The sequence below is a fragment of the Piliocolobus tephrosceles genome, chromosome 20 (genome assembly GCF_002776525.5).
Source record: "Piliocolobus tephrosceles isolate RC106 chromosome 20, ASM277652v3, whole genome shotgun sequence".
Lineage (NCBI taxonomy): Eukaryota > Metazoa > Chordata > Mammalia > Primates > Cercopithecidae > Piliocolobus > Piliocolobus tephrosceles.
In genome coordinates, this window is record NC_045453.1 from 14,908,280 (window position 1) to 14,932,263 (window position 23,984).

The 23,984-nt window shown below is 47.7% G+C and overlaps 1 protein-coding gene across 2 annotated transcripts in view; it reads right to left on the bottom strand.

Moving 5' to 3' along the window:
• Positions 1-2,676: 2,676 nt before the first annotated feature.
• Positions 2,677-23,984, bottom strand: part of PTPRT (protein tyrosine phosphatase receptor type T) — a 1,114,757-nt gene continuing 1,093,449 nt past the window's right edge. For both annotated transcript variants that reach the window (XM_023227953.2, XM_023227952.2), the window contains 6 exons: positions 22,800-22,973; positions 19,275-19,406; positions 7,914-8,039; positions 6,871-7,034; positions 3,679-3,814; positions 2,677-2,730 (listed from right to left, as the gene is read on the bottom strand). In XM_023227953.2, coding sequence (XP_023083721.1) covers positions 2,677-2,730; positions 3,679-3,814; positions 6,871-7,034; positions 7,914-8,039; positions 19,275-19,406; positions 22,800-22,973 — 786 coding nt within the window. The remainder of the gene's footprint in view (positions 2,731-3,678; positions 3,815-6,870; positions 7,035-7,913; positions 8,040-19,274; positions 19,407-22,799; positions 22,974-23,984) is intronic.

The following is a 23,984-nucleotide window of genomic DNA, read 5'->3' on the forward strand; positions in this document are numbered from 1 at the left end:
TTGCTTGCCTTTGCTTTGAGTCACTTCCTTTTGAACCTCTAAAGTGACAGCCCTTCCTTGATCAAGTCTGGTGTCCCTGGACTTCTAGACAGCTCCAGAGCCCATGCCAATGGAAGCCACTTTTGTGGCCTCCTTTCATGTTCCATCCTCGTGGGCCTGGAGATCTGGGTTGGTGACCCTGCTCCGTGGTAAAGCAGAGACCCTGGGTTTCTCATAGAATCCGAGTCTCGTGATCCACTGCATATTTAGTTCCAGCAACAAAACAGTGAGCAGACAGACAAAGAGATGTGATATTAAAAAGTACACACTTAAGGGAATGTTTTCACAGTGTCTGATGAAAGTAAAAGAGGCAGCCCCATTGGTCAGAGGCAGTCTTTGCCAACACGAAGCTGAGTACATCTCTCTAAAGCTCCGTGGACTCCTTGTTGCCAATAGGACAAAGTCTGCACTCGCAATGGGCATCTCTCTCCTGGACCCTGGCTCCTCCCTGCTGCTCCGCCTGTTGTGCTGTGCTCGCACTGGGCTGGCCTCCCCTAGACTGCTCCTCCCAATGCCTTTTCACATTTCTTTGCCATTGCACATATGGATCCCTTTGCCTGAGTTTCCTTTTTTTCCTTTTTCTGCCTGTTAAGACCCAGCAGGAACGGATGTCCTCTTCTCCAGGAAGCCCTAGGCCAAAGAGACTTTCTTGCTCCTAGGCTCGTGGAACACTCATCCACTCGACACTACTGCACCATGGTTCAATTTCCCCAGTATACAGTGGGCTCTTGAGGGCCAAAGCTGTGCCTTCTTGAGTTCTCTGCCCCTCATGCCCTGTCTGGGGCTAGACCAGCCTTCAAGATGGAGCTTTCTTGGTTCCAGCCCACCTGAGGCTGTCAGATACTGGGCCTAAGCACTGGCTAGAGATCAAGATCGAGTGTCCCTGGCTGGTCCCTTCATAGCCTGAGGGAACAGGGAATTGGTTTTACTGACTAAGAAATTAGATGAGACTGGCTTTCCTGGGGAGCTGGGAATGTGTTACTAAAATATATGTGAAATTCTGGGCTTCCCAGAAGAACTGGCATCAGGAAGAAAGTACTAAATTTCCATTTGTAGAGGAGTTCTCTGCTCAGAAGTTTCTGGCCTTATTTTCCCTCCATAAAATAATTGCTTGACTTAGAGAACATGAGAAAAACAGCACAGAGAAGTCTCATTGCCATTACCTACCCCTTTGGAACCCAGGATTTCATCACTGAGGAAGGTGCCTGGGTTTCCTCATTGGAGGAGATGATCAAATGGGGATGATAACAAGCCAGTAGCTCTCTCCTGGGAGTTCTAAGGACTGAGTGGAATGTCCTGTGGAAAGTGCCAAGCATGGTCCCTGGCCTACAGTAGAGACTTAGCAAATGTTGATTCCCTCTCACTGACTCACACTTTGGACAAGACCCTAGATCTCCAGGCCTGATTCTCTTGACCTATTTTAAATCAAAGTATAATGGGCTCCACAATGGCCTTTTTCAAGGTGGCTGCTGGGTTTCTTTAGGAAGGAATTCAAATTTGGAGATCCAAATTATGCCCAAAGCTGGTGCTCTATGTGCCCCAGAAACCAAAGGGACCATCTTCAGGCTCACCCATCTCTCCCTTGCTCAGTGGCATGCTGTCCCAGGGTGGGAGCTTTTAAGGACATTGCCAGGAAAACATAAAAGGCCCGAGAGATTTGTCTTAGAGGTACACACTCAAACTCCCCCACCCCCTTCTTTTTGACACAAGAGACTAAGATTTCACACCCCTCAAAAGAAAGTTGCTTTTCACATACACTTTGGAAAATAATCAGATCTTGTTTGCCTCTTCCAAAGAAAGCTACCACCAAAGAGACACACGGGTTACATCCTACAGGTCAGCCTGAGCCCTGCCCCAGGGAGGTGGTCCCTTTTTACAAAGACGAGGAGCAGAGAAATTCCCTGCAGTTCTACCCTCTCCCACTGACCACACAAAAAAGCAAAGAACACCTTTATCAAAGAGTGCTGTGGACACAGCTGGCCGGCCAGTGAATGCTGGACAGTCAAGGCCCAGGGTGGGGAAGGGGTACAGAATGGTTGTGGGCCAAGCCCCATGCAGGTTAGGTGTGAGGATGGGGGCCTCTCTCGTGACCTAGGGAACATCGTAAGGTCACACTGGTCCAGACTGCAAATGTCTGGTGCCAGAGGCCCCTGAAGGAGGTTGCAGGGGGCAGCAGAGCAGTGACCCCCAAGAGCCCCAATCTTTTCCATGACATGGAGGAGCAGAACACACATCTCCTCCACTCCCAAGGAGAAGGAAGGCAGAGGAGCTTCCCATTCCCCAGCACCTGCACAGTTGGCTTGCCACAAGATCCACAAACTCAGAACAAAAGCAGGACGTCTGGGAGCCAGAAATCCAAGGCCTTGCTTGTGGGTGCACTTCTGCTTGGGCCCGTGGCTGTGGCTGGTTAGGTTGAAAAGGAAGCCTGGGCCTTTTGGAGGAGCATCTCCCACAGCAACAGGAGACCCCTCAGAAGGTGCAGAGCCCCCCGTGGAACACAGGGCCACCAGTCTTCTCCTTGGAGTCAGGCAGGGTGCCACCGCCTCGGAGCCCCTGAGCCCAGTTACTGCCATTCACACAAAAGGGGGCTTGGTCACAGCAGCCTCTGGACTCTGGCAGGTTCCCCATCCCATTGAGCTAAAAGGAGCTTAAGTATTCCAGTGCCACCTCGTATACAAATTTATACTGTTCCTGAGAGGCGGAGAGGAGGAGAGGTAGAGAGGGAGAAGAGGACACAAGAGAGATGAAAAAGGAAAGGGAAAATGCATTTAGTTTAGAGATACAGATTTTGGAGAAAACTTTATCTACATCCACATTATGTCAACTCAAAATTACCCATATCTGGACATCCTTCAAAATTCCGCTTGATGGCTGCTTCTACCCAAGCTTCCTCGAGTGCCCAGCTGGCATCATTCCCTTTCTTTTTTACTGTTTTGTACAACAGTGCTTCTCAAACTGTAATGTGCATACAAGGCAGCCAGAAATCTTTTTAAAATGCACATTCTGATTCAGTAAATCTGGAGTGGGGCTCAAGATTCTGCATTTCTAACAAGCTCCCAGGTAATGATGCTGCTGCTGGTCTGTGACCCACGTGCTAATAGGGCCTCATTTTGACCAAGACCACACTTGGAGTAGGGTTAAAGACATATTAAAGCTCCTCGTGCATGGTGCAGTGGCCCAGCATGGTACCGGGTCTTACCATCTGGGGCTCGGCCCGCACACCCTCTTTGCCGCACTTTCCTCCACAGTGCTCTCTACTGCAGATGCTCTCTATTGTAAAAATTAGCATAAATTAATTGGAATATAATTGGACAGAAGTGAAAGCATACTTCACATTCTACTAATCCAGAATCCTTTCCTTTAAGCCTGAATTAACGACACTGTCTTAAGGAATGGGCAGAAAGTGAAGCAAAGTAGGTGTACCAGGATTAATAATTGGATTTTCCTGCAAGAAAGAAAAGTTGGGGAGGTTGGAAGGGGAAGACGCAGGGCAGATGACAGTGCATATCAAGGGCACAGACTGCAGGTATATAATCAGCAGCCAGCTGTTGAGTGATTTTACTATTTGATGTCATTTTCTCCAGGTCAAGGGAACTAGTCAGTCCCTGGCTGTTGGAGAACAGTCCTTGGGATACTCACCAGGGTCTCCACCATGTTGGATTTGTTGTTACGCAGTGTTTTCACGATGTGGAACACGTCAATGATGTTTTGCTGCTGGATCATCTCACACACACTGCAGATGGCACAGAAGGTTCCACTACGGCCTCCCCCATTTCTAAACACAGAGCAAAGAGGTGAGCCATGTTCCTAGGTCCCTTCCAGGCACCTGATGATTCTAAAGCTATATCAGTAGGAATAGGGATCAGCTGCCTGGGCAGATACAAGGCAAGGCAATGGTGCAGGCTTTAGCCTGAGCCATGAGTTATGGTTTGACTCTGTGCCATCAACTTCCTTTGACCTTGGGCAAGTCACTTCCTCTGTCTGGGCCCCAAGTTCCTCACTCATATAATGAAGGGGTTGGACTAGATGACCTTTGAGAGTTCAATTAGCTTGATGTTTCTTGGTTCTATGAGCATGTTACAGTCACTCAGGGCACACTCACCCAAACGCCAAGGGCAGGACAGTACTGTGTCTTTGTACATGTGACACCTGCATCCTTGCTGATGCTTGCATCCATGTCCAAAAGGATGCTGTGGGTCCACTTAAACATCCAGTAAAGACAATGAAAATTTCCAAGTGATTTTCCTACTAGTTCTTCCCATCCTCCACTAAGGACAGCAATACTCTGTTAGCCTAGGGTCAGCCAGCCCAAACTTGGAGGTAGGAACTTGGAGGGAGGAACTGGGCCTGATAGGCCTTATCTTAAAATGACAGGTGTCTACTGTACACCTTGGTTTAAGCAAGATGCTACTGATCTTGAGTCTAGGGATAGAAGGTTGGTGGCAGAGCTATGTCTGTTATTCCTTTCTGAAATTCCATAAGTCATCTTCGTTGAAACACCCTTCAGACTCTTTACAGAGAGTCCCTGTAGAAATATGCCTGATTCAGAACTCCTGGGCGTGTTGCCAAGAGCAACTAATGATTTCATGTAATGGTCTGTGTCTAAAGAACATCTGGACAGAAACTAAGGCACTCAGTCAGTCTCCCAGATGTTTTATCTACAGGATACGCAGTGACCAGATGTTTCAAGTACAGAGAGTTGCTTTCCATTCCCTGACTGGTGCCTGCATTTCAGGGTCTGTTATGGTGTCTGTGACTCTTGAGGAAACCAAGGTCCCTGTTGGTAGAAGAATGTCCCTGTACCTTCCTTTGGTTCAAACTACTGGCCACCTTGCCTGGAAAGGACATAGATAAAAAGACACTACTGCAAAACAAAAACAAAACATAAACAGGCTAAAAAACAAACATGAAAGAAAGGAGAGAGTAAGGTCTCCTGCGAAAGAAGGTTCTATCATGTTATTATTGAAGCAAGAATAACAGTGTCCAAAGGGAAGAGGTGAGTAGGCACAGGGTCTCAGGGCCTGGTGGTCTGAGACCCTGAAAGATGAGTGCTAAGATAAGGTCACCTGAATGTGTGGGAGGCATCTGGGCATCTGGAGGCAGCAGGGATTAGCTGGCAGGAAACCAGCTGCTAGTTTTTGGGATGTGGGCAGAGCCACCTGGGCTTGGCTGATGTCACCCATCAACCTGACTTGGGACACCACGTAGCATCTTCCTGAACTCTAGCCTGAGATTTGCTTCCTCTGGAAAGGAATATTTGCTGCAGGTGGTAGCCCCGAAGCTCTGTGTGTGCATCTCTTTGTATCTGTATGTTTAACCTCCTTTAAGCTCCCTGACTTTCCTAACATGTGCATGCACCACCTGTTTGAGAGGGAGAATAATTAGCTGGTTTTGAAAAGATTGACCTCAATTCTGAGGTCAGTCAGATATTTTCAGTGCCTCCACTAGCTCCAGAAATATTTGTTCTGAGAAAGAGAAGACCTTGGTTCAAATTTCCTTTAACATGACATTTTTAAAGAGAGAGGCCTTCTCAATGACTTTTCCTCAAATCGTTGAAGTTCTAAGAAGCAAAGTGAGTGACTGTGAATCACATATTTCACACATAGCTGTTACGGCTGCAGATTTGTTTTGGGTGTGAGACTTCGTCGAAACCTCTGTGGTCACTCTGTACTCCTAGGATAGATTCTGTGACACTTGCTCTTTTAAGTAATTACATTGACAACATTTGCGTATTTGCTACCATGACATTCTTGGTCATGTTGGCAGATAAACTGTGTTTACTTTCTATTTCATGCCAAAGCACTATAGGGTCTGAAGACTGTCTAATTCCACATACCCACTGAACAGATGAGGAAACTGAGGCTTATAAAATTCAGTGATTTTCTTGACATTGGACACTTTGTCAGCCACTGTCCTCTCGAGGTCCTGACCTCCACCCCGCATAATGACATCAGAATTCATTAGACTGGACAATGTCCATTCAAAGACAGGAGGTAAAGTCTGCAGTTCACCCCAGCAATGGGGGTAGAAACACAGCTGGTCTGGAGCTCACTGTGCCCCTGTGCAGTAGTGTTCCCAGAGTCCTTCACATCTGTCTATCAGTCCCTCAGGGCAGTGCCTTTCCCTCACGCTCTTTTTGTCCTGTGATCCCTCTAAACCCATTGTAGAGAAGTAGGCATAGTAGACAAGTCCTTTGGTTTACTCAGAGACAGTGTGGGTTGATCAATGGCGCATTAGCTGAGAGGCCAGGGAATGAATGCAAGCCACAGCCCCACCCTTGGTTCCTGATGACCTCACCCTGCCTGCACCTCAGTTTTCTCACTACAAAATGATAATTATCTACTTCACAAATGGATAGAGATGATTCATTTAAAATGTCTGGATTAAGCTTTCATAATCAGCACCTTCCCTTTTCTCTCCTTCTTCTTTTTCCTCGGGAAATAACAAAGGAGGCTCTGGTCAGTGGAACCCACTTTGTCCTGGGTTTTCTTGTGACTATCAGGGCATATCATGCCTCTTATTGGAGAATGGGGCTCACTTTATTATTGCAAGCATTGGAACATGGTCTGCCACCTCCTCTCATGTTTGTGGAAAGACCACCAGGTTTTGCATCAATCATATGCCATATATTAGTTCAGGACAACAAACTGGCAGCCCTGTTCCATTAAAGGATCATAATTCCTTTGAGTGCACTGCCACTAGCCTTTGAGGGATGTTGAGTTGTGGTATAGCCAGGCTTGCCTAGGACTGGTGTATGTGGCCAGCAGCATCTGCAAGGATGCTTTATCACCCACCATCCTATTGCCCTGGTGACACCTCCCTAGTACTCACAGGCAGTGGACCACAGTGCGTCCCTCCCTCCCGTCATACTGCTCCTGCCACTTCTCCAGTCGTCGGACCACTTTGAGCAGAGAGCGCTTGGAGGGGGGAGTGTCCCGGTAGGCAGGCCAGCCAATGTACTGGAGGTGCTGGACTATACGATAACCGTCCTGTGGCTGAGAACAGAGAGGCTGTTAGGGCTGTTCTGGTGGGGATGCCTGGGGACATGCACCTTGCAGATACCCTGGGGACTGCAGCATCATAGTGGAAGACAGACCAAGCAGGATCTAAGCCATGTCCTCATGGGGAGCGTCCCCATGACTACTCCTATTCCTTCGTGCACACAGATTCTCTTGCCGTGACTGCCCTGAACCCCTTTTGTACCTAAGAAACTCCTACTCAGCCTTCAAAACCCAATTTAAATGTCCCTTTCTTTAGGAAAGCCTTCCCTGACTGTTGGGCAGAGTTCTTTCTCCCTGAGGCTCATGTGCCAGAACATGTCTCACTTTCTCAACAGGCAAAGAACTCTGAGTTGGGGGGCAGGGGAGGTGCTGAGCTCCTTTCATCCTGGGCCCCAAGTAGCGACCAAAACCGTGTTCGTTAGCAACTATTTCATAGATTGCTAATCTGCCCCTCCCGCCTACTACTCTGCTCAACCAGTGAATATCCTCATGGAAGTAAGTCATCACTTTTCACCTAGGTGTTGGCAGTGCCTGGCCCAAAGCTTATGGGATCCAATCAAAGGCTGCATCAACTCATGCCAGTACAGACACACAGTGGGGAAGATCTAATGTCTAAGAAGTTTTGTCTACACAGCAGCAAGTGTGTCAGGAAACAGGCAGATGGCAAGTTGGATGTCGCTCGTTGCATCTCTGTGTGTTGGAGTCATTGCTGAGTCTGGAGCCGGAATCAGCACAGGCATCACTTCCTCAAGGAAGAAATTATCAGGAGAGCACAACACAGACTCTTGGCTGGCTCAGCGGGATCCTCTCTCAGCAGCCTCCATCTGTCTTGGGGAGGAGGGGCTCAGCAAGCAATGGTGGCCGTGTACTTACCCGGGCCATGTTACAGATGCGGAATATTCTGTGGATGATGTCCTCGTCGATGTCTGCGGAGACGAACTCCACCTGGATGGGCCCGTAGCACCCGGAGGTCTTCTCAGGCCAGTACTGCATACAGAACTGGGATAAGGAAAGAGGTCACAGAGGGAGGTCAAAGGCAAGAGGGTGGGTATCAAAGTCTCATTTATCAACAAGCTTTCCTTTCATTTTTTTTTTTTTTGGAGATGGAGTATCACTCTTGTTTTCTTGTTGCCCAACCTGGAATGCAATGGCACAATCTCGGCTCATTGCAACTTCTGCCTCCCAGGTTCAAGTGATTCTCCTGCCTCAGCCTCCTGAGTAGCTGGGATTACAGGTGCCTGCCACCATGCCTGGCTATTTTTAGTAAAGATGGGGTTTCGCCATGTTGGCCAGGCTAGTCTTGAACTCCTGACCTCGAGTGATCCACCTGTCTGAACCTCCCAGAGTGCTAGGATTATAGGGTGAGCCACCGCTCCCAGCCATCACCAAGCTTTCCTTATGGCTGGCAGGACACACTGACCAGAAAGATAGAGTATTACGTAGGAAATTAGACTCAGTTTCCCCTTTAGGGAGCAGCCACCCACTTTTTCTGGTGTTGAAATATCAAGGCTTTGAGCACAGAAACACTGGGCCTACAAATCTTTGCTATGCTGATTTCAAACCATTTATTAGGTTTGCTGAACCTGAGTTTCCTCATCTGTAAAATGGGGAGAATAATATCTACCTCTAAGCCCTGCTGTCAGGATTAGATAGAACATGCTAAAGAAAGGGCAAGTACAATCTAGTTTTCTTTTCACCATGCAAATCATGGAAAACTCTTCCTCATTCTAGGAAAACCTTCATAGGGTTCATTCATGATCAGATCAGAAGTAGTATAAAAAATATAGGGGTTTGACCTCAGGCAGCCTTGGTCCAAATCTGGGCTCTGGTGCTTGCTAGCTGTGCAGCCCAGGCCTCAGTTTTCTCATAGGTATAGTGGGGATAATTATACTCACTTTGCACCAAAAGTTAATGTCACATGGTGCTAACAGATCTTGCCTGTGATTTTTTTCTATTTATCTGGAATTGGAAATTAGAACCTACAGCTGAGAGCAAAAGGCCATGATTGACCTTCAGTTTAAGACAGTGGTTCTCAGTTGGAGGCTGTTTTGTTTCCCAGGGGACATCTGGCAAAGTCTGAAGACATTTTGATTGTCACACCTGGGGGTTGCTATGGGCATTTAGTGAGGAGAGGATGCCACTAAACATCCTGCAATGCACAGATTAGCTCCCCCTGAGAGTTATGTGGCCCCAAATATCCATAGTGCAGAGACTGAGAAAACCTAGTATAAGATCTTTTTTTTTTTAAGATGGAGTCTCACTCTCTTACCCAGGCTGGAGTGCAGTGGTGCTATCTCGGCTCGCTGCAACCTCTGCCTCCCGGGTTCAAGCGATTCTCCTGCTTCAGCCTCCCAAATTGTTGGGACTACAGGCACGTGTGATCATACTGGCTTTTTTTTTTTTTTTTTTTTTTTTTTGTATTTTTAGTAGAGACAGAGTGTCACTGTGTTAGCCAGGATGGTCTTGATCTCCTGACCTCGTGATCTGCCCACCTCGGCCTCCCAAAGTACTGGGATTACAGGTGTGAGCCACCACACCTGGCCATAAATTATTCTTTAAGCTTCAGGGGTCATCTAGAAGAAGAGATGGAGGCTGGGTGTGGTGGCTCACGCCTGTAATCCCAGCATTTTGGGAGGCCGAGGTGGGTGGATCATGACGTCAGGAGTTCAAGACCAGCTTGGCCAAGATGGTGAAATCCTGTCTCTACTAAAAATACAAAAATAAGCCAGGCATGGTGTCAGGCACCTGTAATCCTAGCTACTCAGGAGGCTGAGGCAGGAGAATCACTTGAACCCAGGGGACAGAGGTTGCAGTGGGTTGAGATCATGCCACTGCACTCCAGCCTGGGCAACAGAGCAAGACTCCATCTAAAAAAAAAAAAGAGAGAGAGATGGATACCTTGCTTCTTGTATCTTCGTCTCTGTTGAGCCACTAGATAACTTTAGTTGAGGAGAGAATGTTGTGGTAGGGGGTGGGGTGTGTGTGGCTGCAGAGAGGAGCAAGGCATGCTCCCTCCAGTTCCTAGTTCCCAAGGGGCACAGAGATGGACCCTGCCTAGATCTACAGGTCCCATTGCTGGGGTACAGAGGAGAGTCAAGATTGGGGCTGCAGGCTCACTGAGGACCACGCCAACATGAAGAAAGAGGCCATGTGTTAGACCCTTCATCGGGGGGTTGCCCTGAAGATATAGCCAAGATTCCCAAAGACAGACCCACCAAGGCTTCTGAGAGCAGTTTGGGATTGAGTCTCATCAGGGGGGCCTGGGTTCAGGCTACCCCAAGCTTGCAAATAGGAGGCTAGATTGACAGAAGTGACCCACCCCCCCTACAGATGCAGGGTTTTCATTGAAGGGGGTGCTTGCTGTCCACTTTGTGGCTGAAGAACAGCTGTCTCACCCTGAGAAGTCACATGTGAAAATATCTTTATTCATTTCTCCCTCTAGAACTAGAATTATAAGGGAAGAGCAGTGAGCAGGAAGGATGTAGGAGATGGAAACTCATGTTTCCCACCTTCTTAGCTGTGGAAACCCCAAGTTCTAGCTTAGGAACGTTCACCTTATAGCAGCAGCTGGCATACTATTGCCCACGGACCAACCCAGCCAGCTGTCTATTTTTGCGTATAAAACTTTGCTGAAACACAGCTACACTTATTCATTTATGTATTGTCCACAATTGCTTTCTTGCTTCACCCACAGAGCTGGGTAGTTGTAACAAAGACCCTATAGCCTGCAAATCCTGAAATATTTCCTATCTGCCTCTTTACAGAAAAAGTTTGGCAACCCCTGCTTTATAGGGTTGTTCTGAGGATAAAGGACGTAATTCATGTAAATAAAGCCCTTACCACAGTGCCAGGCATGGAATAAGCATTTACTAAATTCCAGTGATTCATACCATTATTGAACCCATCAGTACTCAACAAAAATAATAATGGTAATAGCTATCATATATAAATTTGAAGGATTCTTCTTATCACCCCTCATAAATAGCGTAAGTATGCAAGGTTAAGCTTCAGAATGCAATGATGCCTTGCTTTCCTGGCACCTTCACTGGGGGTTAACCAAGCATGGTGAGAAAGGAGCTCTGAGTGTGTGTGTGTGTGTGTTGTCAGGGCGCTGGTCACAGAGGCCTCCATGGTTGGACAACCATCTGCTGAGCTGTGCAATAATGACAAATCCACAATTTGAACTTCATTTCTCTTTGCCATTGGCTTTTCCGCCTTGCAACCTTCACGGTAATGAGAGACTGGTACAAATAGGTCTATGGTTGGTCAGAGAAACCAGAATTAATCAGAACTGCCCATTAAAAAAATAATTGCCTTTATCACCTGCACTGAATTTAGCGTTCCCAGAGTTTGGCTGTGATCCTGACATGAGGTGCATGGATCCAAGGTATCAGGGAAAGCCTATTACCCCCAATATCTTCAGTCTGGAGAGAATGTGGAATGATTTGTCTCTTTTAATAAGATTTCCAGACCAATTTCTCAAGCTAATAGATTCTACTATGCCTCAAACAAGACTCCTATATTTCGGGACACTTCTCTGCATTCGATTTTCTGGGTCACTCTCTCATAATGCCCAGAGGGCTGCGGAAGGTTGCAGGCTTTTCTAATCCTTAATCAGAGTCATCCTTTCACTTGGGCGCCCTAATTTGTGAGACTACAGCAGCAGCAGGATGGGTGACATTCAGAAGGGTGATGTGCTGGCAAATGTGGTATTTGAGCTGCTAGGGATCATCAGGGTCTCTCTCTGCAGCCCAGGACATTGCATATACTCTAGACATGGGAAACAAGAGAAAGCAAGCAGGGAGGCCACGTTTTCTCTTCCTACTGACACTTTGGGGCTCAGAAATGATTCTCATCAACAAGAAACATCCTCTGTGGTTTAGCTCAAGACTGTCCTGGTGTTCAAGTGCTGTGGCTGCACCTGAATGGATGCCACCATTTTGGTTTGCTTATGTTGTATAGCAAAAGGTGGGAAAATGCATTGGGGTTTCTGGATTCCAATCCTGGCTCTATTACTTTCTAGTTGAATGGCTTGGCTACATCTCTTAGCTTTTCCAGTTTGTTATGAGTGGCTGTGCATTTTAATGTCTACTTAGCATAGGGATCTGTATCCACCAAGCACTCAATAAATGTAAGCTGTGATTATTAGGCAGTATGGGGGAGGGTTCCTCAAAACAAGATGGATAAATAGAAGATTTTTTTTCTCCACTTAGTAGCTCTTATGAAAATTTCTCTTTAGGATAATACCCAAAGGACTGCCCTTGTGAAAATTCTGGATCAGCCAGCTTGGGGTAGCTGTGAAGATGAATAGCATCCTAGATATGTGATACTGCATGTCAAAAAACAGAGATCTGCAGGTTGCTCTGATGAGCTGAATGACCCAGAAGATAAAAGAGGAAGGTTGGGATCATTGTAGAACCAATGAGGTATAAAAGGCAACTCAATGTGTCACATAACCCTGCTCCTAACCTCTAGAATATTCCATACATTCATAATAGCATGTAAAATGCATACTGCGCATGTATTTCTTGCAGAAACCAGCAAGGAACTGAGCTTGGCTTCCTGGCTCACATAGACATGGAACAGAGATCACAAATGTGAGTGGAGGAGCCAGACTTTTCATATAAGCACGTAAGCATCTGCGATTTATACAACTCCTTGGTTTCTTAAGGCTCTGGAAATGGGAATTCTAGGAAGCCTACTTGCTTCTTTAAGATCATGAGAACCTAGCCGACCTGAAAGCCACACTTAACACTCAATGCAACCTTGGCATTTTCTTCCTTAGATGGAAAACTTGTGAAGTTGGCTTATCCAAGAATAGATTCAAATTCTTCAGCCAAGAGTCTAGACCAACTGACTTTTTCCACCTCGTTGCCTAGTAAGTACTCTCTCCTACCCTTTCTTTTCCAGTGGTCTGAGGGTGAAAGGTGAAGGGAGGGCTTTACCACTGCAGATACATACAGGTAGTGGCAATGAACACACCGGGGAGAGGAAGTCAGTCCAGTTGTTGTTAATGATTTAGAAATAATCATGCTTCTTCCAGAAAAACAGTGGGGACTTTTGATGTCTTTTGTCAGAACAAGTTAAACCAAGCAAAATTGTGAAGCCTGTGTGGACAGCTCTGGAACAGCTGCCATACATTATTCCACGTAGTGCTCTCCATAGTTGTTTGGGCCATGAAAAGATGTCCTTGGGGGGTGTAAGTTCATGCGTGATATATGACAAATACAGAGGTAGCCTCATGCGTTAAACATGTTTTTCTTGCTGAGGGAATCAGAAAACTTGTTAGTCACTGGAATAAACATGCTCTGATGAGTTGAATGAAAACTAGCATATGGGTCTATTTTTGGAATAAACATTTTTAGACCATATTTCAGTACACCTTAGTTATGCCTTTAATTAAAAATACTTTGATAAAATGGAAAGGCCAAGTAATATCATAGTGTTAGAAATGAAGGACTCTATTTATTAAGGTCCCTGTGACCCAGAGTGAAGAACTCGGTCCCAGGTCACCTAAAGGTGAAATGAATTGGTATTTTTTTTTTTTTTTTTTTTTTTGAGACGGAGTCTCGCTCTGCCGCCCCGGCTGGAGTGCAGTGGCCGGATCTCAGCTCACTGCAAGCTCCGCCTCCCGGGTTTACGCCATTCTCCTGCCTCAGCCTCCCGAGTAGCTGGGACTACAGGCGCCCGCCACCTCGCCCGGCTAGTTTTTTGTATTTTTTAGTAGAGATGGGATTTCACCGTGTTAACCACGATGGTCTCGATCTCCTGACCTCGTGATCCGCCCGTCTCGGCCTCCCAAAGTGCTGGGATTACAGGCCTGAGCCACCGCGCCCGGCCTGAAGTGGTATTTTAAAGAGAGAAATGTAAGTTTCCTGAATTGGTTTTAAAATTCAACATCAGTGATTATAAAATTGGCTTTGATACTATGTCCAGTTAAGGAAGTCAGACTGTGAGTGAAGGCATAAAGAAGACAGGGACAGGGAAACAGAGAGCGGGAGAGAGGGATCGATTGATCAAAGCACATTCACACATCTCTCCTCAATGTATCCTCCCAATAGTCCCGTGAAGTTCCATAATGCAATCTCCCTGTAGTGGGTGGAAACTTACTCTTACAACAGCTGCATCAGAATTTGTTTCTGGGAAGGAAGGGTTGGAGTTTAGGAATATACCTACAGAAGAGTCTTGGGGATGGGAGGCAAGGCTCAGAGCAGGTTTTAGAAAGAGGTACTAAGGAGATGGCTGGATTTTGCAGCTTAAGAAAGGAACAGCTTTTGGGGAGAGGATGGGAGAGGGAGGGATGGGAGAGGAGGTAAACAGGGGAAGAAAATGGTTTGGGCAACAGGGTCAGGGGAAGATATGTTACTGCTAGCGAGGGTTGAGGCGGCAAGATGGGGCTTCAGAAGGAGGATGTGGGATGTTCAACTTTAAGTCATGGGCATTGATGGGGTCCGAAGCTCATATTGCTCCGACTAAAGCCTCAGCTGAAACTTGGAAGTGAACATGAGAATACAACCCCCTCAGAATTATCAGAAATGTTGAGGATGGACTTTGGGTTTTCCCACAGGATGGGGAGTAGGGAACAGAGCAAATTTTATTAAATCGTCAAAGACAGCGTGAACTTGGCTAACATCTAGGTTATAATTAACCAAGGATAACATTAAGACTTGGAGAAAGTAAAGGACCTGGCTCAGGGCAACACAGTGAGTAAGTACCAAGGCTGCAATTTGAACTCAGGTCTCTTGACCTCAGACTTGTTATTTTACTGTTACCCCTACCATTCTGGTGGGAACAGAGACAGAGACACAGCCCCTTGCAAAGTCAGATCTGAGGCTGGCTGAGATGCAAGTTGGGTATTTTGCATATTTTGCTGGTGTGTTAGTTTTCACAAGCTCAGACTGAAAATGGGGATATTAGGAGTTGCTATTTGCCCTAGAGGCACAATGGCAGCAAGAGACATCTCTGAAATAGCACCCTGCTCTTCTCCCGGGAGAATGAGGAGCTTGCCTCTCTCAATTCCATGAGAATCCATCACAGCCCCCGTTGTCCTTGCACTCAGGCACCCTCACCTTTCCAAAAGGCTTTGCATCCCTGATCTCTCAACTTTCCACAGTGGGAGCCTCAGAACTGAGCAACTCAGCCTTTATATAAGTTGTGGGCTCTTATTTGTTTTAAAGTAAAGAAACATCCCTGTATGCGCCATACACCAGGTGCCATAGCACATTCATAGGTCTCGGGTTAGGATGTGGACACCTTTGGTGGGGCCATGATTCTGGCCACCATATCGCCCTACCCTGTGGCTGGTGTGGAGGATCTCCTGAGCTCTCTAAACAGTATGGTGAGTGTGGCATGACTGCAAGGAGGGCTTCTTTCTGATGTCTGGTCTCCATGGACTCTGGCCTATCCATAAAGACCACAAAGATGGAAAAGATCTTGTCAATGCTGCTGGATGTGGTTGAAAATGTTCTTTCTGCTGCATCTGAGAAGTGACAGCATGCTTTGCTGGCTAGCGTGGTTCTAGGATTTTACCCCACAAATCTGACCACAGATATTTGGAGTCCTAAAGAGTCAGAAAAATCTGTAAGGTTGAATGCAAAAGTTTGAAAGCCTTTATTTTGAGCCCTCGTTGATCATAATTACCTTTGAACAGCAACCACTGCAGAGAATGAAACAATATTTGGGGCTGATTGAGTGAAGTAGTGTAAGATTCTGAGCGGGGGCAGATTTGGCCAGCAGTGCAAAAAAAAAAAAAAAAAAAAAAAAAAAAAGGCCCTGTGAGAGATCACACCCTCTTCTTATTTTGCTGCAACTTACAGGTAGCCCTGCCCAGTCCCCAAAATACGCCCTTATGGTTCCCAGGCAAACCACAGGAGGTGGCATCGGTCCTCTCAGGAGTGACCTAGCAATGCTGAGGTCCTAAGGCAGACCTGTCCATGTTGCCAGGCTGGGCTAGCTTGGAGGCTGCCTTGGCATGAGCACGCAGGCAGACAGATGCTGATGCCACTTCAAAGATCCGCCCCTCCAGGTGCCGAGGGCGGCTTTTCTGATGCTCATGCTGTGTCATTGTTTATTTTCATAAGGCTCCCAGCTGCTGCGGTGATGATATTTATATCAATAAGTGCTCTATTCATCTGCCGGTTTCAGGGAATGCTTGCCAGCTGCATATGGCAGCCAACCTCAGGGTACTTCTGAGCCTGATGTTTTTGCATTTAGAATATCAGTTTTCAAACTCTGTACCAACATCTGGGCCTGAAAGATTCTTCATTCACCCAGGACCCACCCTGAAAGGGGGAGCTATAGCCAATGACCTTGATCTTTGTTTCAAGGTTTTATAGGTCCCAAAGTGAAGTTCTTTGAAAGGCACATCCTCTGTGCCTGAGCTCTGGTTTTGCAGAAAGGGATGTTGAAAAAGAGAGCAAACAGTGTTTTGCAGGCCAGACTTCACACCCAGGCTCATGAGCTGAGTTCACTGTTTTATTTCTTCAGTCAAAAGCGTAGGGTGGTGATGCCTTCGGACTCCAAAACTCTGCAGAGAATGTTCCAGAACTCTGTTTTATGAGAATTCATTCTTTTTTTTATAGTTATCTCAGTTTCTAACCTTCTATTGCTCAGGCCCCAATCCTTGGAATTATCCTTCATTCCTCTTTTTTTTTTTTTTTTTTTTTGACAGGGTCTTTCTCTGTCACCCTAGGCTAGAGTGCAGTGGTGTGATCACAGCTCTCTGCAGCTTTGATCTCCTGGGCTCAAGTAATCCTGCCTCAGCCTCCCAAGTAGCTAGGATTACAGGCATGGACCACCATGCCCAGTTCATTTAAAATTATTTTGTAGGGCTGGGCACAGTGGTAATTGCTCAGACTCAACATCCTGCCATTATCTGCAACTTTCCTTCTCATTCACCTCCCACCTGCACCTGCTCCCTAAACCTTGTGGACTTAAGTCTGGAAATGTTTTCATGATCAATTCCAATCCTCTCACCTCCTGGCCACTTCTGCAGTTCAGATAACTACTTTTATTTTCTGCATATTTGCAACATTCTCCTCCCTGGTCTCCTGGTTTGCACGTCTTTCCTGTGGCTTGTTACCTGCACTGATCCCCAGACCTGGCTTTCTTTTTATTCTTACCTTTTTTTGCATTTTTTAAATTTATTTTTTAAGAGATGGGGTCAGCCAGATGCGGTGGCTCACGCCCGTAATCCCAGCACTTTGGGAGGCCGAGGCAGGTGGAACACTTGTGATCAAGAGTTCGAGACCAGCCTGGCCAATGTGGTGAAACCCCGTCTCTACTAAAAATACAAAAATTTGCCAGGCATGTTGGCACACGCCTGTAATCCCAGCTACATGGGAGGCTGAGGCATGAGAATCGCTTGAACCTGGGAGGCGGAGGTTGCAGTGAGCCAAGATTGCACCGCTGCACTCCAGTCAGGACGACAGAGTAAGAGTCAGTCTCGAAAAAAAAAAAAAAAAAAAGGGAGATGGGTTCTTGCACTGTCACCCAGGCTGGAATGCAGTGGCGGGATCATAGCTCACTTTAGCCTTGCAGTGCCCAAGCAATCCTCCTGCCTCAGCCTCCTGAGTAACTGGGACTATAGACACACAGCACCATGCCTGGCTAATTTTTTTTTTTTTTTTTTGTAGAAACAGGGTCTCATGGTGTTGCCCAGGCTGGGCATGAACTCCTGGCCTCAAGCAGTCCTCCTGCCCTGGCCTCCCATAGTGCTAGGATTACAGGCATGAGCCACCATGCCCAGCCTCTAGACCCAACTTTCTAACAGGAACCCTGGCTGTGTTATACCACTGTTGACCCTCCAGGGGCACCAGGAGAAAATGAGAGAGCAGTATGGGTGGAACCCCAGCCTCTGCCTATTGCTTCATCATGAGCAGCTCTTGGTCATTGCTGTTTCGTACACTGGGCTTGCATGAAAGCTTTTATTCATAGAAAGGATTCTGTTGCTTAACGAAGCAAAAGTCTGAGGCTTGCTATGCTGCCAACCAAGATCCAGGCTCCTTAGCCTGGCACAGGGAGCTCTCTGCAAGCTGGGCTCTGCTACATTTTTCAGCCTCACTACATTCTTCTCCTCCTGATATTCCCCTAAGCCCCAGCCACACTGGAACATAAACTGTTCTGCAAATAAGTCTACGTATATTCTTCCTCTGCCTCACCTTTGCCTGTGCTGTTCCCTCTGCCTGAAATGCCTTTTCCCAGTGAGTTCAGCCTCCATATACCTAAAGCTCCTCTGCCTTCTTCAAGGCCAAAGTCATCTTCTTTTTGAAGTCTTCCCTCACCCTCTGGGCAGAATTAATTGCTCCCTGCTCCTGGCCAACACAGCACTTCGCTGCTGACCTCTATTATAGCAGCCACACGAGGTTGGGACAATTTGCTCATCTGTCTCTGGAGCAAGACCATGAGCTTTTGCAGGGCTGAAACTATAGCTCGGGTCTGTTTAAAAATTTTTAAAATTCCCATCCAAGGCCAGTGCTCACATAGGAATGCGATGTTACTTTAAGTTTTATTCAAGGCAGTGAAAGGATAGATTTTTAAAAATCTGAAGGACTATTCTCACCTCTTCCACCCCAGAATGGCTGCCCTGGCATAGGGGTGCATTCACTGCCTTGAAGAAATCTAGAAACTGTCCCAAGATACATGTCCTGTGTCCTGAATATGGGGATATGTTATAGGCACGTGATGCTAGGAGCTATCAGACCAGAGGGGCTAAGGCAGGAAGCCTGCCAGGACACGAAGGTCAACCATGAGGAACTGGGGCTTGGTGAGGTGGTCAGTGGGTAAAGGGTCCAAGGTTCAAGTCCCAGGCTCTGTCTGCACAGGCTGCATTGCAGAAGGGGAAGGGAGGTGAGTGTGGCCAGGCATCTGGGTATTATTCAGGGCTGTAGGTGCTCAGTGCTGGGGGAGGCAGCCTCCTGGCTCTGCAAGATCTGTGTGCTTTGGAGCAAGACAATAATCAATGCTTGTGAGATGGAGCAACAGAGTCTGGTCCTGGGCGGGGAGCTGGACAAAGCCCATAGGCAAGGGGAGTCTTTGCTGGAGGTCTGGGGGGGGGGTGACAGGACCCTCTGTAGGCAGCAGAATGGCTTGCCTGATGCTCATGGCCAGACAGAGCTTATTACAGGACAGCTAGCTGGGGCAGATGTGGCAGGCACTGGCTGTTAAGGGCTCTCCCTCCAGGTTTAGAGTATGGCCCCCCTGACCCACCTAGGGCTTGGCTCGGCCTCCTCCTACCTGGGCCGTGTCCATCTCATTCAGCATCACCACAGAGGAGCAGTTGTAATCAAACACCAGCCTCCAGAAGTCTGCCACGGTGTTGGGTAGAGGGTGCTGGGTGACCACGAAGGCGGCAGGTTGCTTGTGGCTCTGACAAAGGAATGACACAGGCTTTGTAAATTACACATCCAGCAGCGATATTCTGATGATGAGGCCCGGACTGAGGCCAGAGGCTCCCGAGCCTGCCAAATAGATGATACAAAGCACCTGCCTGTTCTTTTATCTCTCCATGCCCTGACGGCAAAGGGGACCTTCTCATAATGAACACATTCTCCTCCAAACTAAGACATTTCATTAGGAAAGTGTCACTGGGATGGGATTATCCAAATAAATTATTTATGCCTTGAAGCTCAGCAAATAATCATAATTACAATATGAAATGAAAGATTTCACATGCAGATTTGTTGCTCTGCTGGTCAAGACACCTCTTGGGATATAAGGGATTGGCCGTGTCTCTGTGCCCATGATGCTGGGGGAGGTTTTGGCCTGGCTTGAGGCAGAGATTCTCCCAAAGGGGCAGGCTCCCTTCTGCCTCCAGGCTGGAATGAGGGGCTGAGCTGGCCTGGCAAGGTGGGCACTGTGTCCTGTGAGTCAGCGGGGCAGTGGGAAGTACACATGTATTAAGTCAGGTCGAACTGGGGTTCAAGTACAGCTTTACCACTTGTAAGTTATGAGTCATCCAGCTGTCCATCCATTCACCCATCCATTCATTCATTCATTCAGACTTCATTTGTAGAGTGCTTTTTTTTTTTGGCAGATTGGGCGCTAAGTACTGGCAATTCCAAAGCTCATATTCTTCACCTGGAAAACGGAAATCATAAATCCAAAGGAATGATGTCACACAGATTGAATGAGATTTGCGCGTGAAAAGGCCAGCAAACAAGAGCGGGAATGTAAGCCTACTGGCAGGGCAGAAACACCCCTGACTTTGTTTTACGTCCTTGGCACTGGTATTATTGCTGGCACATGCTAGACAGTGCCACTCCAGTGAATAAGACAATAAACTCAGTCCCATGTTGCAGATAGGGAAACAGAGGCCCAGAGAAAATGGCCTGGGGGGGGTCTGGTAGCTTCAACCAGGGCCCTGTTTTCCCCCCACCCTGAAGTCATGTGTTTGGGGAGATTCTCCACTTCATCAGTGGCTCATGCGCTCGGTATGTTTTCTCAAGAGATGGTTTCTGTGGGAGTCACAGCTGTTTTCAGTGGAGTTACAGGGCAAAGACCCTGGAAAAAGCAGGACAAAGCCTTGGAAACGTGGACGTCGTGCATGAATTGTCAGGGGTTCTTCCGAGGGTGGTCTCCTGGCCAGTAGAATTTTCAGAAGAGGGGTGTGGGTGGACAGAGGCAAATAATTTATTTTCCAAAAGCCAAACTCTCTAGCTGTAGACGGTATTGTCTTTGAGCCATTTCCAGACATGGAAAAACATTGAGGCTTTGAGAGTTAACAGACGTGGAGCGCCAATCCTTGGCTCCCATTTCTGAGCTAGTTGACCTTGAACAAGTGATGAAAATACTCTGACCCTGAGGACCTCATCAGAAAATGGGGATGAGAACACCCACATGCAAAATGGGACAGTGCGAGTCCAGGGCCCGACACGATGCCCAGCACTCAGTGAATGTTAGTTTTCTTTTCTTTTTCCCTGTCTCTGTGATAAATGCTCTATTAGGCCAGCACGCCTGACAAAGCCTTATCTGAAAATATGTTCGAGATCCGTGCTCCTGCCGGGTTTCAGGGATCAGCCGGCAATCCATTTCATGGATAACATCATCCTTTACCAGGGGAAACATTAAAAATTAACCCAGAGGACTTCATATTTTTCTGCTAGGAGCAAAGCTGCTATGGTTACCAGATAATGCACCGACTGAGCTGGAATACAGATAAGGACTTTTTTTTTTTAATATAAGAAAGGCAAAGGCCCCAGTGATGGCTCACAAGGGAAATGCCCTGTGGACAAAGAGAATACAATCAGCCTCAGAGCTTGGCAGAAGGCATTTGACTCCAGGCAGTATCTAACCTATTAAGTAGAGGCCAGGAGCTTGTTTGATCTTTGCCTGGATGAGAAAGGCAGGGAGGGGTTGTTGGGAGAAGTGGGAGACAAAGCTAGGAGGAACTTGGAAGTATGGGTGCACCCCTAGACCCCATTTCTCACCACACTCTCACACACAATGCACACTTACATGCACACATACACATACATGTACTACTCATTGACTTTAGAAGGCTCTACGCTAATGCCAAAGGTCTTCTCTCCACCTCTAGCTACTTGATATGACCAAGCCAAGACTCCCTGATTCTTACAGAGGATATGGTCACCCTGTGGGCAGACGCCAGGGCAGGCCACTAGAGAGCTGCTACAGGCATTGACCTTCCTGCCTCTAACACCCAGGCCCGTGGGGAGAAACTTCAAGAGGATTAGAGGTCAGAGAAGTTGTTGGCCTTGACCCCAGGAGAGAGCAGCTCATGTTTCTGTGTATTCTGGGTGAGATAGGAGGGCCACATGTAGATGGATGTGAACTCAGATGGGCTGGGGAGGGGAAGCTGGAAGAGCCCATGTAATCAGGCAATGGTATTCTTGGTTTTGAGCCTGAGGAGGTGAGATGTTTGCATCTTATTAGATCCAGCAAATTGCGGGGAGGCTCAAGAAATGAGTTCCAGAGTGTTAAGGAGCTCTACGTATGGGCTGTGCCACTAGCTCCCTGGGTGAAACTGGGTGAAATTGAGCAAGTCTGTTTCTCTCTCTGGTCTCCGTTTTCTCTGCTGAAAAGTACATGGCTGGGAGTAGATGGTCCATAGTTCCTCCCTGCTGCGAACACCTGTACACCTTGGAGGGGAAGTGATATTCAGAAGTATCCGAAAAACACAGGGGAGAAGCCTAGGCTCACTGGGCCAGGAACATGACCCTAATCCCAGAGCCGGGCAGGGGGCACTGCCCCTCACAGGCCAGCCAGGAACACGGCCTGCTTCCGCCCCATGCTTGTTTTACTGCTTCCCACTACTTTCCCAATAACCATTTACTGAGCCTCTACTGTGTGCTATCCTCATTTTTGTCTCTGCACAGGAGTTACCTGGAAACCTTCATGGGAGTTACCAGAGGGCAGAACCTGTGTCTGCACTGTCTTGTGTTCCAAGGCCCAGCATAGAGAACACTTGCTTTACTAAACTTCAGGTTGAAAGTCAGCTCTGTGGGGAATGGAAGGGGTTGCTAGGCAGGCCTGTAGCCTTGCCATGGAGTCACGGGAGTCACCTTACGCTTCTGGTGTGTTCCTTCTAGGCTCTTTATATGAGGAAAGGAGCCAAGAGCCCAGCTTGTGTCTAGGTTTGGACCAGAGCCTTCAGGGGAACAAAGGTCCTTAGGACCAGTAGATCAGAAGCAGGGAGGCTGGCTGGTGGGGTCAGGGCCCTGAGGTCCAGCCACCTCCACCTCAGGAAGAGTATTTGCTCTAGAATGTCAGCTAGGAGCTTTCTGCCCAGGCTCAGCTTACATCCATCAGTGCCGCGTTGATGTAATTGCTGGATTCTCCGTCCACCGAGATGAGGAAGGGCAGGCAGCGGTCCAGAGGCAGCACGTCCATGCTTCGATTCTTATCATGGTTCCGGGGCAGGAGCCCAATGCTGCAGTCCTCGGGCCGCACACGGGGTGTCACAATGTTGAGGGTCTGTGGGGCACAAAGGTGAATAGATAGGCCCTGCTCATACGGCTGCCCCTGAGCACAAGAGACAGTGATGTTCCAACTCAGCCTAACTTGCCTATTTCCACCCTCCAAGTGCAGCCCCACTGTCCCTTTCCCAGGACCCATTTCTCTTCCATGGTGATGTTCTGTCCTCTCCTGCTCACTGCTACAGGGTGTGTGAGCTGTGTGACACCTTCAAAACACTAAGGCTGCAGAAGCAGCGCATGCACACAGACGTTCAGACACAGTCTCATAGTACCTGCCAACCAGAGGAACTAAGTGGTTCAGCTCAGCCAGTGCTGCATTAAAGGGTGGGCCAGACGGGAGGGCGTACAGAGGGGTGGGGGTAGGAAATCCCTACTGAGGGCTAAACATCACTTGCGTTGTCATGGAATGGGGGAAATGATTTACCAGCACTCTTCTCAGAGAGAAAGCTGTCTGAGTATGGAAGGAGGCCTAGATGAACTGCTCAGGAGAGATGAGAGACCCCTGAAGGGCAAACCCTAATATGTCTGGGAAATTGCTGTGTTTGGGTTCTGCAGAGTAAATCTTGCAAGTTTGAGGCCAGAGCTGAACTGCTCTATCCAATGGACTAGATGTTACCTGCAGTGACTAGAGTTCTGTACCCTCCATCCTTCCCTCATTCAGCCCTCTGTCTCTACTTCAAATCAATAATGGTTATTTGTTTTAGGGATCGCTAAGGTATTGGCCTGCCTGGGATATCTGCCCGTGGAACAATGGGCCTGGCCTTTGCCCACTGACTTGAAGCAAGACCTGGAGCTTCCTTGCTTTCTCATACCTCGTTCTCAGCTCCTATTGCCCGGGTGTAATCCTGACACTGGTCTTGCGATAAAGGGCTGGACTCTGGCTTTACCTTACTTAGTGATTCATGTCCAGCCTTCTTAGACCAATCAGTGTTGCCACAGCGCTGACCGTACGGGCTTCCAGGTGAGGATCTGGCATACCTGAGCTATGTTCTAGGACACTACTTCTCAA